Raw genomic sequence first — 13,934 nt, 5'->3', positions numbered from 1 at the left:
CACCTATTAAGTCTGAAATCAATCAAACGAATGGTTTGGCAGATATGCGAGCCTACAGTGCTGTGTGAGAGGGGGAGTGGATACAGTAGAGCAGAGAAAGCCAATGTGTGCTTCTTTTACCGATATATTTAACGATATCTTTTATCCAAACAAGTCAAACATGGCACTTGGTGTACCCGCCACGTTTGAAATCAATCGGACCATGGGTTCAAGAGATTTGTGAATACCAGACACACACACAGGCAAAGACAGACAGACAGACAGATGTTTCTGTCATTTATAGATAGAAGCCATGTGTATCATAGTTAAAAGTTCACATGTTATTAAAATTTCAGTTTCAGTGCTTTATGCATATAGAGTAGGGATGTTGCGAGAACCGATACTTCGGTACCATGTCGATTAGGGCTGTAATGATATGCGATTCGAAACACACCCTTTCTAGTGTTTCACGCAGTGCTTTGCAGCTTACGCGGCTGTATAAGCAACACACTCCCGCTTTACTTACCGGTAGCCTACGTTGTCCAAAAATGAATAAAAAAAATAATAATTCCATAACGCTCATTGCTTTCATTGTAGACTGTGTTCAACTTTACCAAACAGTATAGAAATAAACCCCCTCTCCTTGCCCCGCTCGCTCCCTCCCTCCCTCCCTGCTCAATAAACACGCGCGGCTCGGCCAACACAATCCAAAAAAAACATTCACAATCGTAAAAGCAAGGACGCATAGAAGACGACTAGCTAAATTACTATTAAATCCGCTTAGCATCATTAGCATGCTGCACATATTTGTAAAACTCTGATCATCTCAATACCAAAACGTTTCCCAAAAGGGCCTGTCCCAAGGAGAACAAGAATTAGGCTACCTTGAAACTTACACGCATGGGGAAACTGAACAGTCGAATCAGTAGACTATGATAAGCTAGCCAACTATGCTACTTTGTTTACAATATTTCCAGGCTTCAACTAGACAGCTGAATTAAAGAGGTAGAAATAGTACTCTTTAGTACTAGGTAAAAAATAGTAGGCCTAGGCTATAGGTTAATCTGCATACAGTGTGCTGTCATATATCAGATATTCAGTAAAATCTTTTTATATCAGGATATAAAAAAATACAGATATATTATACTATATATTATATTCTAATCCTCTGGTGTAAGGTAGGCTATTAAAATGTTATTTAATAAAATGTCTAGACCCCCACCCCCCAAAAAAAAAAAAAAGAAAAAAAAAAAAGGTTCATTGTGTCGAACCGTGGGTCAAAAATCATGATACAAACCGAATCGTGAGGTTGGTGTATCGTTACAGCAATTCTGAAAACATGACAGTACTTGTTTTTTCTAAGGTAGCATTACCAGGAATGAATCTAAGTTGTTTGGCATTTTGTTCATCGTGACTTTGTAAAAGTTACACCTAGAAACAGACACTGTATTACCTTACCTGATAACCCCTTTATTGTGTTTGGAAGTCCCATCCAGCCAACTAGTTTCAGGTTGGCATATTACCTACAGTAGGCAGGCTGATACGGAAGTTCAGCAGGGATCAGCACACTGGTTAAGTTATTGCTGTCTGCGTCACTTCTAGTTACATAAAAGGGAAGCTTGTAAAATCACCGTAATTTTACCTATTTGAACCAAGTCTTTCCTCACAACTGAAGATCGAAAGTGGGAGAGTTTGCGTTCATCCTGCAAGCTTAGGACCTGTTACCAAAATGTCAAAGCAAAGCTATCGTACAATATGCCAGTGTTTGTAAAGGAAAAGGCGCACAAACCAGGCGCTCTGAACAGGGCTACAGACAAGGTTGAACACAGTGTTGTGGTGCTTTGACTTAAGTATGACATGTTTTATTAAGACCTCAAGACACCTCATATGCACAAGACATATGCGCTCTCTCTCACAAACACACTCACACTTTGTTTACATTCTAATTATTTTCAGCCAAAATAATAATAGATGTTTACCTTACAATTAGTGTTGCAATTTCATTCTGGTCACATTTGACCCTTCACGTCTTCTGGGGTGATCATACAATACGTTCATTGCTCATCCACACATATTCTGACCAACAGTAGAGCTGAAGTCCAACAATTGTGAGTTATGGAAATATATTTTTGATCTGTTGAATTATAAAACTACAATAGACGAATTATTCCTAAATCCAGATGAGAGTCTAGAGAGCAATGTTTTACACCTTTTTAGCCAAATATGCTGATGATGCACTTTGTAGTTAATGCTTTGATAAGTCAATAATTTTAGGAAAGAAAACATCTACATATAAACTAACCTAAGTATTGTAAAGTAGCTTAAATTTACCAGGATTGAATATAGACCGTACCATATAACCCTCATAACTTTTTTATTGACAGAAACAGCGACTTTCTCCACAATCTTTTAAAGACAGCTGTGATCACTGAAGCAGAACAGACATAACGACTCCAACACACCAGCTTTATACTTTAGTGATCAATATTCATCCAATTTCTGTACCCTGTAGCCACCATAATACTGCCCAAGTCGCAACATGAACTTTCCCAAATAAAGGGCAAATCATTTGATGAAACTGGATTTTTACCAGGTACAGACCAGAAGGACAGGTGCAGCACCGTTCATAGATCAGACTGACTTTAAAAGTCTATGCCTACTTGTCAGACAAGTTTTTTTGCCATTTTATAATAATCGGCATCTGTCAATGACTGTGCATATTAAGCTGCCTAACAGGCAGGCACACCTGCGGGCAGCCCAGTGTTGTTGCTATGGAACATAAGTTACACTGCTCCTTGTCAATCAAACGGCCATTCACTTTGATTATGGCCATTTGGCTTGTAACAGTGTGTCAACAAACAAACAAACAAAAACAAATCATGCTTTAGGACAATTTTGGGAAGGTGCTTAAAAATTCTTACTACCATCAAGCACCCGACTATAAACATTTGCCCAAATACCCTTAATTATTAAATGCTTATTCAAAATATATTTGATTGTAAAGTGCATGGAATAATGGAATTAAACATGAATAATGGAATAAAACAAAAAACAAAACAAAACAGTATCAAATATCTGCCATCGGCTGCCCTTATTTCTACAGATCGCCATCAGCATCAGCCATAGAAAAACCCATATCGGTCGACCTCAGGCAGAATGCCGTCCGTCATTGTACAACCAGAACGCCATGTGACAGTATTCAATGTCACTATTCAACACACTATTTTAGTGTTGCATGATGCACCGATACTAGAAAGGTATCGTGATACCTTGATACTGAATATGTTATATCAGGCTACCCCATTCTATTAACAACAATACTGATGTTCATGGTTTTTGCTTTGGTATTGTTTCAGTATTGGGACTGAGATACTTTGGCATGGTACCAGATTTTAGTTCATTTTGGCACCATGACAACACTAAATGAGTTTTGGTCTTAACCTTGCCAGCTAACTGGCATGCAAAAACATAGAAACAGCCTAGGCACTGATAAAGACTGCTGCTAATATGCAAGTTATTGTATTTTGTTATATAGTTTCCAATGTCACGCAGTGAAAACATTTTGACAAGGTATTCTAACCCAGAAAACAAAACCAGATAGTCCATATCCTTGATGGCTAGTGGAAAATGACACCTTTTTATTTGTTCTTAAAATCCTGCCAAAACAAACAGGCAAATTGTTGCTTTAACCAAACTGTCCCATGACAAGTCCAAATTTGCATTGCTAGCAGGTATGCCTTCTCCTGGGCATGGACACCATGCTTATTGCTCCCATACATAGACCAAACACCTACATAGCAACACCCTCTCCTGCTTAAGCCTCTATTTATATATATATATGGATGGAAGACCGGTTTAATTTCAAGTTGAAATTAGTGCCTTCCATGATGTTCATTGGTTTAAAAATGAGTCAAAATTATTTCTTTGGTAGAAGCTGATTTCCCCTAAAATATGTTCAGTGATCAAGAAAAACATGTGGCCATTCTGTATACAAGATGTAACAATGATTACCACCATAATGGAACTTGTGTGCAAGACAGAAACAAAACCTAGCACATCGGGAGTGACTGATGGCAGTTGGGGCCAATGTCCACTGACAGAAAAATTTTCAGAAAAAGAAAAATTGTCATTCAATATATGGGTTTGAGATGCAGATAAACAGACAATGCCCTTCATAAGCCATAAAGTGTTAATAGTCAACATTTAAGCTTGTAGATTACTGAGAGAGAGAGAACTTTAACACAAGAAGGCTTGTTAAGAGCCAAGGGTTTGACCAGGGCACTGGCTCTTGTACAGGAAAAATCAATTAATGTTTCTTTCTTCCTCCTACTCCCTCTGTCTGTGTGTGTCAGAGAGAGAGAGAGAGAGAGAGAGAGAGAGAGAGAGAGAGAGAGAGAGAGAGAGAGAGAGAGAGAGAGAGAGAGAGAGAGAGAGAGAGAGAGAGGGAGAGAGAGAGAGAGAGGAAAAGGCTTAAATCAAAATTCTCAGCTTCAGCTCTTTATTAGCACAGAGAGAGAGACAGCTTCTGAGAGTTTCTGAGAAACTCAGAAATCCTCAGAGACAGGCAAAGGTCACACAGCAGTGCTCACGCCATCCACAGGAGCAACAATGAGACAGCATGTTTCAGAGGTAAGTCAAGCCAAGTCCAGTGTGACATCACATCCAAGTCCCACAAAAAAAAACATTAGCATAGAGAACTAGTGAGAAAAGGAAAAATTCCCAAGAGAAGACAAGGAAATAAGATTTTCACCTCGTCATGTGACCTTCCCAGCTAGCACAACCTTGAGTTTTTGAGGTCATTCAGTTAAATGAGCTGCTTAGCATCTTCCACAGACATCTCGGGCCAAATAATCATCATCCATGCATAATATACAGTCCTCCATGTTTACAGCGCAAAAGAACACACGGAAAGCAACAATTCCACTTCAAGGCAGCCAGCATCCACTAATAGTCCTGCTTGCTAGAGAAAAGGAGGTTTGCTCAAAACACTCCTGAAATGTGACTGTCTCTGCACTGGTGGGAGGATCCAGGGGAGACTTGTGTGTTGCTGTTATGCAAAAATGGATGGATGGGGCTTCCTTACACACACACACAAAAACAAAGCCCACTAGGCTTCATGTAGGTGGGTAGGTAAGAGGAGATTTTGTTTCAGCCTATCAAAAACAAGGACAGAGAAAGACCCTCCCATTTGCGTTGACATATTTCCTTGCAAACATCGCCTTATTTTGAGCACAATGCCAGTCTGCAATTAGACTCGTTTTTCCACTCTGAGAAAAGGCTTTTCTGTGCATGGGTGTTGGAGTGTGTTCCTGACTGTTTGTACTGTAAACATTCAAAGTATAATACTACCGGAGGGGCTCTTTCAGTTGGCAGGGAAAAAAACATAATGGAATGATCACAGAATCTCACTACATCCATTTTGAGCTAGGAACGCTGTTCCCAAATATGAAACCTGGTACTAGAGCAGCTGAGAGTGAGTACTAGCCTACAGTACACGCAATGGCATTTCCCTTCCGTGTGTGTTATTTGTACATATATTGTGTTTAAATGAATGCAAGTGCTTATGTATGTGCTAATGGGTGCATGTTCCATAATGTAAGGAGGCTAGTTTTGTTGTGTCAGTCCCCAAGCTCAATCACGGTGTCTGAAATAATTACCAATCTATGTTGTGTCAATCTACAACAAAGTCTTATTTTATAGGTCTATAGTTTTCTCAGCTTCGCCTTTTTAACTAGTAATAGATACCTACCTTCTAATACTGTTTCTGATAATCTAATCAGTCGTTTGGCTGAAGCACATAATATATAAACAGTAATTTTCTAAATGATTATTTGATCATATATTTTGTTTTGTCTTGACCCTGAAACAGCACTTGCATGCACATGCACAGTTAAAGCGATGGTTTAGACAAGCGAGTAATTTCACCCTAGGGTCCTTTGCACCATGACCCCGAGCCAAACACCCTCCCAGAACTCGTTTTCCCTTGGTCGAACACTGGTCGAGTAGCGCTGTCAGAAACTAATGAGTTTCTGCAGTCGCAATGGTACCAACTTTTATCTCGTAATTTACCCCACTAATAATGCCCTGAATGGTACGAAACTTCTACAGTAGTACAACTATGTTCTTTACTCATAAAACAAGGCATTGAAAAGTTTGTAAATACACCAGGAGTTTATTTAAACAACACTTGCCTGATGGATGCTATTATACCGCTGCATCGACTGTACTTCCGTGATTTGGGAAAAGCCCGTAAAAGTCCTGGCAGGAAGCGATTACATCAACGTTTTTTGGTATATCCAGTTTTTAATATTTTTTTTCCGAAGTGTTTACAACTTAGTGTTAACTAATAATTGTTGCAAACTGGTACTACAAACAAAATATTAGTGCATTCCTGGTTCTACATCCTTATGCATGCTTCCTGCCAGGACTTTTACGGTTCTGAGAGGGTGTTTGGCTCGGGGTCATGGTGCAAAGGACCCTAGGGTGAAATTACTCCGAACCATCGTATCCACAAGCATGTCCACACCCACACACAACATTTCCTTGCTGCACAGGCCGTTCAAGTGACAAAAACGGTGTCATGCACACGGTACCTGGACATAAACATAGCCATGCCCTCCGAAGTATACTTCTCTCAGAGTTTAGATCAAAGTTCCCGCAAGAAGCGGATAACACCATGTCTGATTTCATTTAGGCCATTGGGCCATGAGTTACGGTGAGCTTTGGACTAAAGGTTAGGCACAGTCTGTGAGTTGATCCCACAAACTAGCACTGTTTCACACCTGCCTCTGCACACTTTTTCAGTTCAGCCAGCCACCCCCCTGCCCAAGTAGTCTCATTCTTTTAAACAAGAGCAAAATTAGAAAATTACAGCATTCTGCGGTCTGAACAAACACAAAGCAAAAGAAGAAAAAACTAATTCCTTCAAAATCACAAAGGGAATGATCTCTTCCAGCTGTGGGAGGCACTGCTAGCAGAGGCCATTTGTTTGCAGTAGTTCATCAGATGAATCAAACATAATCTGTTTCATTTCAAAGGACTTGAGAGCTTCAGATAGGTCTGTCACAATAAGTATTTTTGCTGAATGATACATTGCCCCAAAAAATATCGCGATAAACGATATTAATGTCATTTAAGACCATTTCATACTAACCGAACAATAATATAATCCACCTGCAACTGCTGGAAGGATGTGATGGTGATGTTTCAGATAATTTAAGCGAGTCATATTGCAATGCTTGGTTGCTCGAGTCGGATAATGCACAGTCAACATGTAAACTAAATGTAACGTTTTATTGTTGATCAAATGAAATTGTTCTCCTATTTACAAACATAGGCCTACATGTCTTCATAAAGATTAAGTAATCTTATAAAGATAGGCCTACTGCATCAATCTGTAGTGTATTTTATTAGGCTACTGGCTATTTGCTTTATTCATTTAGGCTATTTATTCATCATCTTCCATCACTTGCAGTACTTGTGTAGCGTGCGCAGCAAAGACCTGTCACCCATCGTCGTAGGGAAGGTGTTTGGTATCACTCCCGAGCTGTAATCATCAGCCAAAAGGTGGTCACTTCAATCAAGCTTGTGCACGAGTAATGACGTCAACCATAGCAACAAAGACTCTTTCTTACTAAGAGTAGATCTGAAAGGCTTTGTGAATAACTTTTAAGAGAAAACTCCTAGCTAAAATCTTTTAGGGCGATTTAGGAGTACTCCTAGTGGTAAGATAAAATGCTTTGTGAATACGGGCCCAGTTTTTCACCATTGGCTCTAGCGCAAAGAGACACCTTTTAGTTAGTTGTTGCTATATTTTAACCTTTGTCTGTGTTAAGCCCCCAACGTCATCTTCCAGGCAGCGCTGCATGGAAGGCACTAGGGTTAGGCAAAGGGTTAGGGTTAAGGTTAGGTGCCAACCTTAGGAGTTAAGGTCGTAGTGCTGCCTTGAAGTCGATGGTGAAACACCATCGAACTATTTTAACACTTTAAACTCAAATCTGCAACATATGTAGAATTGGGGGGGTAAAAATACAAGGAGGGTGTTGTCTGTTGTCCCACCCTGGTCCACATCCTACGCTCGGTGTGTTGACTGGCTGAATGACAAAGAGTCTGCCAGAGTGTCCCCAGCACTCAGACTCACGCAGGTGACTCAGCCTGTTTCTCCTCAGGCTAATGTCACCACCAGTGGCCACAGGAAAAAAGGACACACTCCAACTTCATGGCCAAATGTGAACTTGACTGAGAACAGCCCCTACAGGTCCACCTGTTATTTTTGAGGTTGTCTGACACATTCACCACATCGTCTACTCCACCCAGTTTCTCGACCACTCACCCTAGGGCTTGTCTAAAGGCAACACTATTGTGTCTGCTACTACACACAAAGGGAAGGCCAAGGACAAGACATCCAAAATGAGCAATAGTTGAGGGAAATCTCATGCGCTGCCACATATGTATTGTGCAATGCTTTGGGAATTTTAACTACAATGAAGGGTAGGTTGGTAGGAATGGTATGAAATTCCATGAAAACAGAGCAGGTGATGCAAGGGCTGAACTCAAATTGTGCATCTGTTGAGGCATTGATTTTGTTTAAGCCCAGCCGACTTTGTGTTACAGTCAAGACAAAAGAGGCGAGACCTTTCAACAGTTATATTTGCTGTTTTAGCCCCATGCCACAGTTCAGTGTGTTCTCATCTGTTCTTGGGGGAAATGCCTGAGAACAGAGACTAAGCAGCAGGATAAAACAAGAGCAACTGACCCTCACTGCTCCTCTCCTCCCCCACCTGATACTCAGCAGGCCTTTGATAGAGAACTACAGCAGTTAAACTACTGACTGTGCTCACAGATGAGATCTAGTTTGGCACCAAAGCAGCATAGAGGGATTCACAACAGGGATACATTATGTATTTCCTATGTAAAAACAAACATATACAAACTGATTACACTATGATCACCTGAATTCAATCCATTAAAGGAGAGGTACACTTCAAATAATATATGGACCATCACATATTACATCCACAAAAAGAGAGAGAAGGCATATGAAAACAGCTAAATCTAAGATTGAGAGAGGGAAAGGGGACAAAGACAATCCAAGAAGACAGAATTTCACGCCAACCCCCTCATCTTCACTAAGTTTCTTTTCCACGGGAACTGATCTTCATCTTCATGCTTAGACAAAGGGTGGGGTAAGGAACAGAAGCAGGGAAAGGGAGGAAATAAATGTACATAGGAAGCGATGTGATCTCCCTTACAAGACTGAGAACTGACAAGAGCCAACACAAATCTCGGTATGAGTGCAGCTCCTTCTAGAAATTATAACAGTGGCATTCTGTTGTTACATAATGCAGCTTCCTGCAATGATCCAGAGCACCTCACCAGGCCATATGTTAGCATGGTAGCTAAGCCCCTCCACTAGCGCCTGCCTAGCTTGTATGACATTTGCAACATAAGCAAATGTTTGTCCTATGGTGCAACAGACTTTGCTTTAGAATGGCAGTTTTAAGGCACACACACATACACACACCAGTGCATTTTTGAACGCTACTTTGAACAAAAGAGATTCTAATTTTCCCCAGCTGTGGATGGTTACAAGAAGTGATCTGATAAAGGCTGACAAACATGCCTTCCTACTATATCAAGCTGCTTCAAAAATAAAAATAAATAAATAAATAACTGATAACAAAAAGCACCTGATTGAAATATGCCAAGGGTTAAATTCACTGAGCAATAACAGGAGTACCAATATATTGAATCATAACATACATCCTAGCATACAAGTAACATTCTGCTGTGAGGATGTATGTACACCCCTTCTCCCCAAGACAGTAAAAGCTTGACACATGTCATGCTTGGGTACTGATCCCTTTGGAAATTCAGTCAAAGGATTTGTAACTGCATAGGCCACACCACCAAAGTAGCCTAGCCAGACCTCTCTTATGCAAGGCACTATCACTTTACTCTCCACTACCAACACATTATCTAGAGAGCTTAAAATGACCGTTTTAATGAAACGCTGAATTAATAAGACCGTGAATATTTTACACTTAGTTCCCAGGCCGTGTAACCAATGTCATTGGCTAAACTTTGGCGATAAAGTATCTGATGCAAGTACATGCAACGTAACACGTTATATAATGGAAAAGTACCGGTCCTGTAACACTAACCGCAGCTTGTGCAGGTTACTGTGCTAGCGAGTGGATTTATATACAACCATGGACCGGGTGTTGGAGAACGATAACATACAATTTGAATTTCAACTCCCTAGTATTACTTCCTGTACATAACCCATTATAATGAACGTGCAAGGCGAATGAGTCGAGTAAAATGGAAATACGATTGGTGTTTAACACATCCATGACCAGTCTACAATGGTCAAACATGCTCTAGAGAAAACTAAGCTTGGATGGCATTACCGAAATCAAGATTATGCAATTCGACGAGTAATGCAAAACTGCCCTTCAACACACATCCCAAACGACCCAGCTTCCAAGAATTTGCAACCAGAACACGTAAAGCCAAAAGACGGTCAGCACAACTGTTAAATAAATCAACAATGTCGATACAACAGAAACGTTATCGGGCGTCGTTTGAGAGCACAAGATCAGAAATATTAGTGAGCTCTGAGAAATAGGAGCAATAGACTATAATGCGGAAACCTTGGCGCTAGATCTGGGTGGTTAAGTTTTGCTGCTGATAAGGTCCTAAGAACATTACTACTTAAGAGGAAACGGGCATTTAGGAAGGCGTGAAACATTTCACGTGTCTTACCCATTTCGATATTAACAAATTTACTCGTAGAACAACTTGAATATTACATAAACACGCACAGTCAGAGGGCTTTAGCCAGGCAGCGTTTTTACAACCAAAGCTCACAGGCGGAAAAACACACGCTACCGTCAATGAAAAAAAGAAAAGAAATGTACCCTACAAAACGCCGCCCAAGTTTACACTGCGGCGCCTAGCACATACTAACCTAATATATCACAAGTTGATATTTCCCATGCTTAAAAGGATTTGCACAATGACTTCTGAAGAGGCAATGTCGGGTAAACTGTGTAATGGAGACGACGCTATTTATTAGATATCTAAGCCCTGTACCAGCCATTAGAGAATAGCGCTGTACAGTAGACTCTGCTTAAAAAAGCCCAGACACATGTAATTGAACGTTACCATTTGTATTTAGAGCAGGAAACATTAATCATAGAACAGCGCAGAAGATAATCGAAATAACTAACGTTCGCTATCGGTCCTATGCACCCCCTGTTTGGTTACAATAATAACCTAAATCGGATAAGTAGGGTGCCTTGCATGTAAAAAGGGTCGTTGGATGAATTTGCTGTCTGGATGGTCTGACTGTGCACAGCACATATTTCATGTTTCAGCCTGCTTCAAATGATAGGAAATAACCAGCAAGCATGTTAACGATACAGAAAACTACAGGACACTGACCAAATGTTACTGAACAACAGATGACGCAAACAGCATAGAATATGTCACCAAATTGTAACTTGTTTTGAAGAGGGTTTGAATTGTGTCAGAGGCAGGGGATTTGGCTTACATTTTAAAGTTAATTTGTACTGCTGAGTTTTAAGCAACAAAGAAAAAGGAGGAACCTACCACGTGATGAGGAGCCGAATCCGGGGGAATTCAGTCTCAAATCCCCAATGTTAAGAAAAAAAATAATACACCAGTACACCAAAATGGGATAAATAGCTTGCAATTGGACAAATACTCCTGTAGATTAAATCCGTTTCTCGTGTGCTCCAGTTTCGGTAAACCCGTGTTGTTCTCGAAATCACGAAATGGGCGAAAGAACGGGTAGTTAGCGAAGGAGCCGACTCTGCTTGCCTGCTGAAAAAAATACACGTATAGAATATTGATCTTCCATCAACCGCAAATGCTTGAAAGTGCGTTGGATTTATCTTCTGTAGTTACAAAATGCATTTCACCCATAAATCTGACGATATTTCCCTAGCATATCCGTATTTTATTGTTGTTGTTTCAGGGAGAGCGACACTCTGAAAATGGCGGCGCGCTCGTCTCCCTCGGATTTCAAGTCTGTCTGACAAACAGAGGCCGTGAGCACAGCAGCGGCGGGAGACATTCCTCACAGCCGCCGCTAGAGCGAAACCTTTTACACAGAGCACATTTGCACACTAGAGGGAGCCACCAATGCAAACGCCATTCAAGCCCCAGAAACTGCTTTGTAGCGTCGGCCATCACGGCTCTACACCTTCACTCTACACACAATCGAAAATTAACATCGAAAACTGCAGTGGCAAGTTCAGTAAATCAACACAGCACGGGACCAAAAATGAAGCCAGTCAGTGCCAACAGTGCGTCCACATCCCGTGGAATCAAGTCAGTAAAAGATCAACAGTAAGAAATCTACAGTTTAGATAATATAGCCTACTTCAACTTGAACTGAAATTTTGATTAGAGCAAAAACAAGGTTTTTTGTTAATGTCGAGAAAATATGGCATATCTACATTAAGTTGAAAAACGCCTACCATTAACAGTTTCAATATGAGTTTAGTCCCACTAGGGGGTGATTATGCTTCTGTGACATGTCCTGTTTGCAAAGGTGGGTATGATGCATAATAATGGGACACGTGTGATCCCCACAAGTGATCCCGGCGATCATTCTTTATCACCTTGCTGAAACTCGATGAACAAGATGTACACTACACCTACAGACAACTTGCAGTGGCCAATGCGCAGCGCCAAGGACACTATTTTTCTATCATTTGTTGAAGCATCTGCGCCACCTGCTGCCTAAAAGTTAAACTATCCAAAAAGAGGACTTCAACTCCTATTTCAAAAGGTCTTGCCAAAACATCTTTCCTGGGTTTAAACATCTCGTACCTTATACAGTTTGGATTGTTGTCCACGGGTGGATCTGGCAAAATCCATAATTCCACAATTTCTTGAGCTGACAGCGGCTCCAAACAATTGTGTCCTAGATATGTATAAAACCTGGGAAGGGGGGAAGCAAACATTTCAAACGTCCTGGTCGTACTTGTCTTGCTGCATAACAGTTGGATGTCTGCAAGGTGTAAATGCACGAACTTTGTTTTCATGTAAACTAAATGTAGGATAAACTGTAATGTCTGGAGCATGCATGCTCTTCGTTTTTAATGTAATTAGGTAACTGTTCTACTCCATTTTATCTTATTTTACATGAATGAATCAATGGTCGGGAGCTCCAAGTAGGGCTACTAAATTCGATTCAATGTAGCTGCTAACAGGTTTTTATTAAGTTAAATGGTCTGATACTTGATTTTCATTGCTTGGATATTGCCATTGACGAGAGGTGACACAAGCTAGCTTAACGTTACTTCTATGATAATGCTTACTGTAACCTTGGGGTTTTCGGAGCTATGACATGTAAAACATTCAAGACCGTGCATTAATTGGCTCGGTCTGACCTATTTATAATATATTACAGATCATTGTTTACTTTAAACTAAGTGTTATTTTTCACCCTGATGCACTGGCTCGTTGAACAGTTTCGGAAATAACTGTTAACGTTAGCTGGCTAACTCGCTAGCCCCCAAATAACTTCATAATGTAACGTTACCTAACAGTAGTAAGCAGTTAACTGAAGACCAAATTAATTACTAAAGGATAACTGCTAAAACAGTAACAGCCATGTTTACACGTTCAGTTAAAAAAACAACACAGATATAATTTGTCTCTAACTAACTAACGTTAGTCTTAAACAAGTAGAAATCCTCCATCATTTCAAGACTGCTATGCCATATAGACGGTCGCTAGCTTCCCAAACGGCCTATTCCATTGGCTGACAATCTAGCTAACGTTATAAACTAGCTGGCTAACAGCAGCTCTCTGTACCTTTCTTAGCTGCCAAGCGAGCTAGTTAGCTACTACAACTTTTTTAATAAACAAATGTTTTGACATGCATATTGCACCACTGAATGAAATAAAATTGATTT

General features: G+C 40.4%; 1 protein-coding gene across 2 annotated transcripts in view; it reads right to left on the bottom strand.

Annotated features, from left to right (window-relative positions):
• kansl1b (KAT8 regulatory NSL complex subunit 1b) overlaps positions 1-12,954 on the bottom strand; it is a 66,942-nt gene extending 53,988 nt beyond the window's left edge. Inside the window, exon 1 of one of the 2 annotated variants that reach the window (XM_048245388.1) lies at positions 12,844-12,954. In XM_048245388.1, coding sequence (XP_048101345.1) covers positions 12,844-12,891 — 48 coding nt within the window. In that variant the 5' untranslated portion in view covers positions 12,892-12,954. Of the gene's footprint in view, positions 1-11,595; positions 12,054-12,843 lie in introns of those variants that run through there. The other variant, XM_048245389.1, reaches the window with a different exon arrangement.
• Positions 12,955-13,934: the final 980 nt, after the last annotated feature.

This window comes from Alosa alosa, chromosome 6, assembly GCF_017589495.1.
Source record: "Alosa alosa isolate M-15738 ecotype Scorff River chromosome 6, AALO_Geno_1.1, whole genome shotgun sequence".
NCBI classification, from domain to species: domain Eukaryota; kingdom Metazoa; phylum Chordata; class Actinopteri; order Clupeiformes; family Clupeidae; genus Alosa; species Alosa alosa.
The sequence above is the reverse complement of the archived record's forward strand: the minus strand, read 5'-3'. Positions and strand labels throughout refer to the sequence as shown.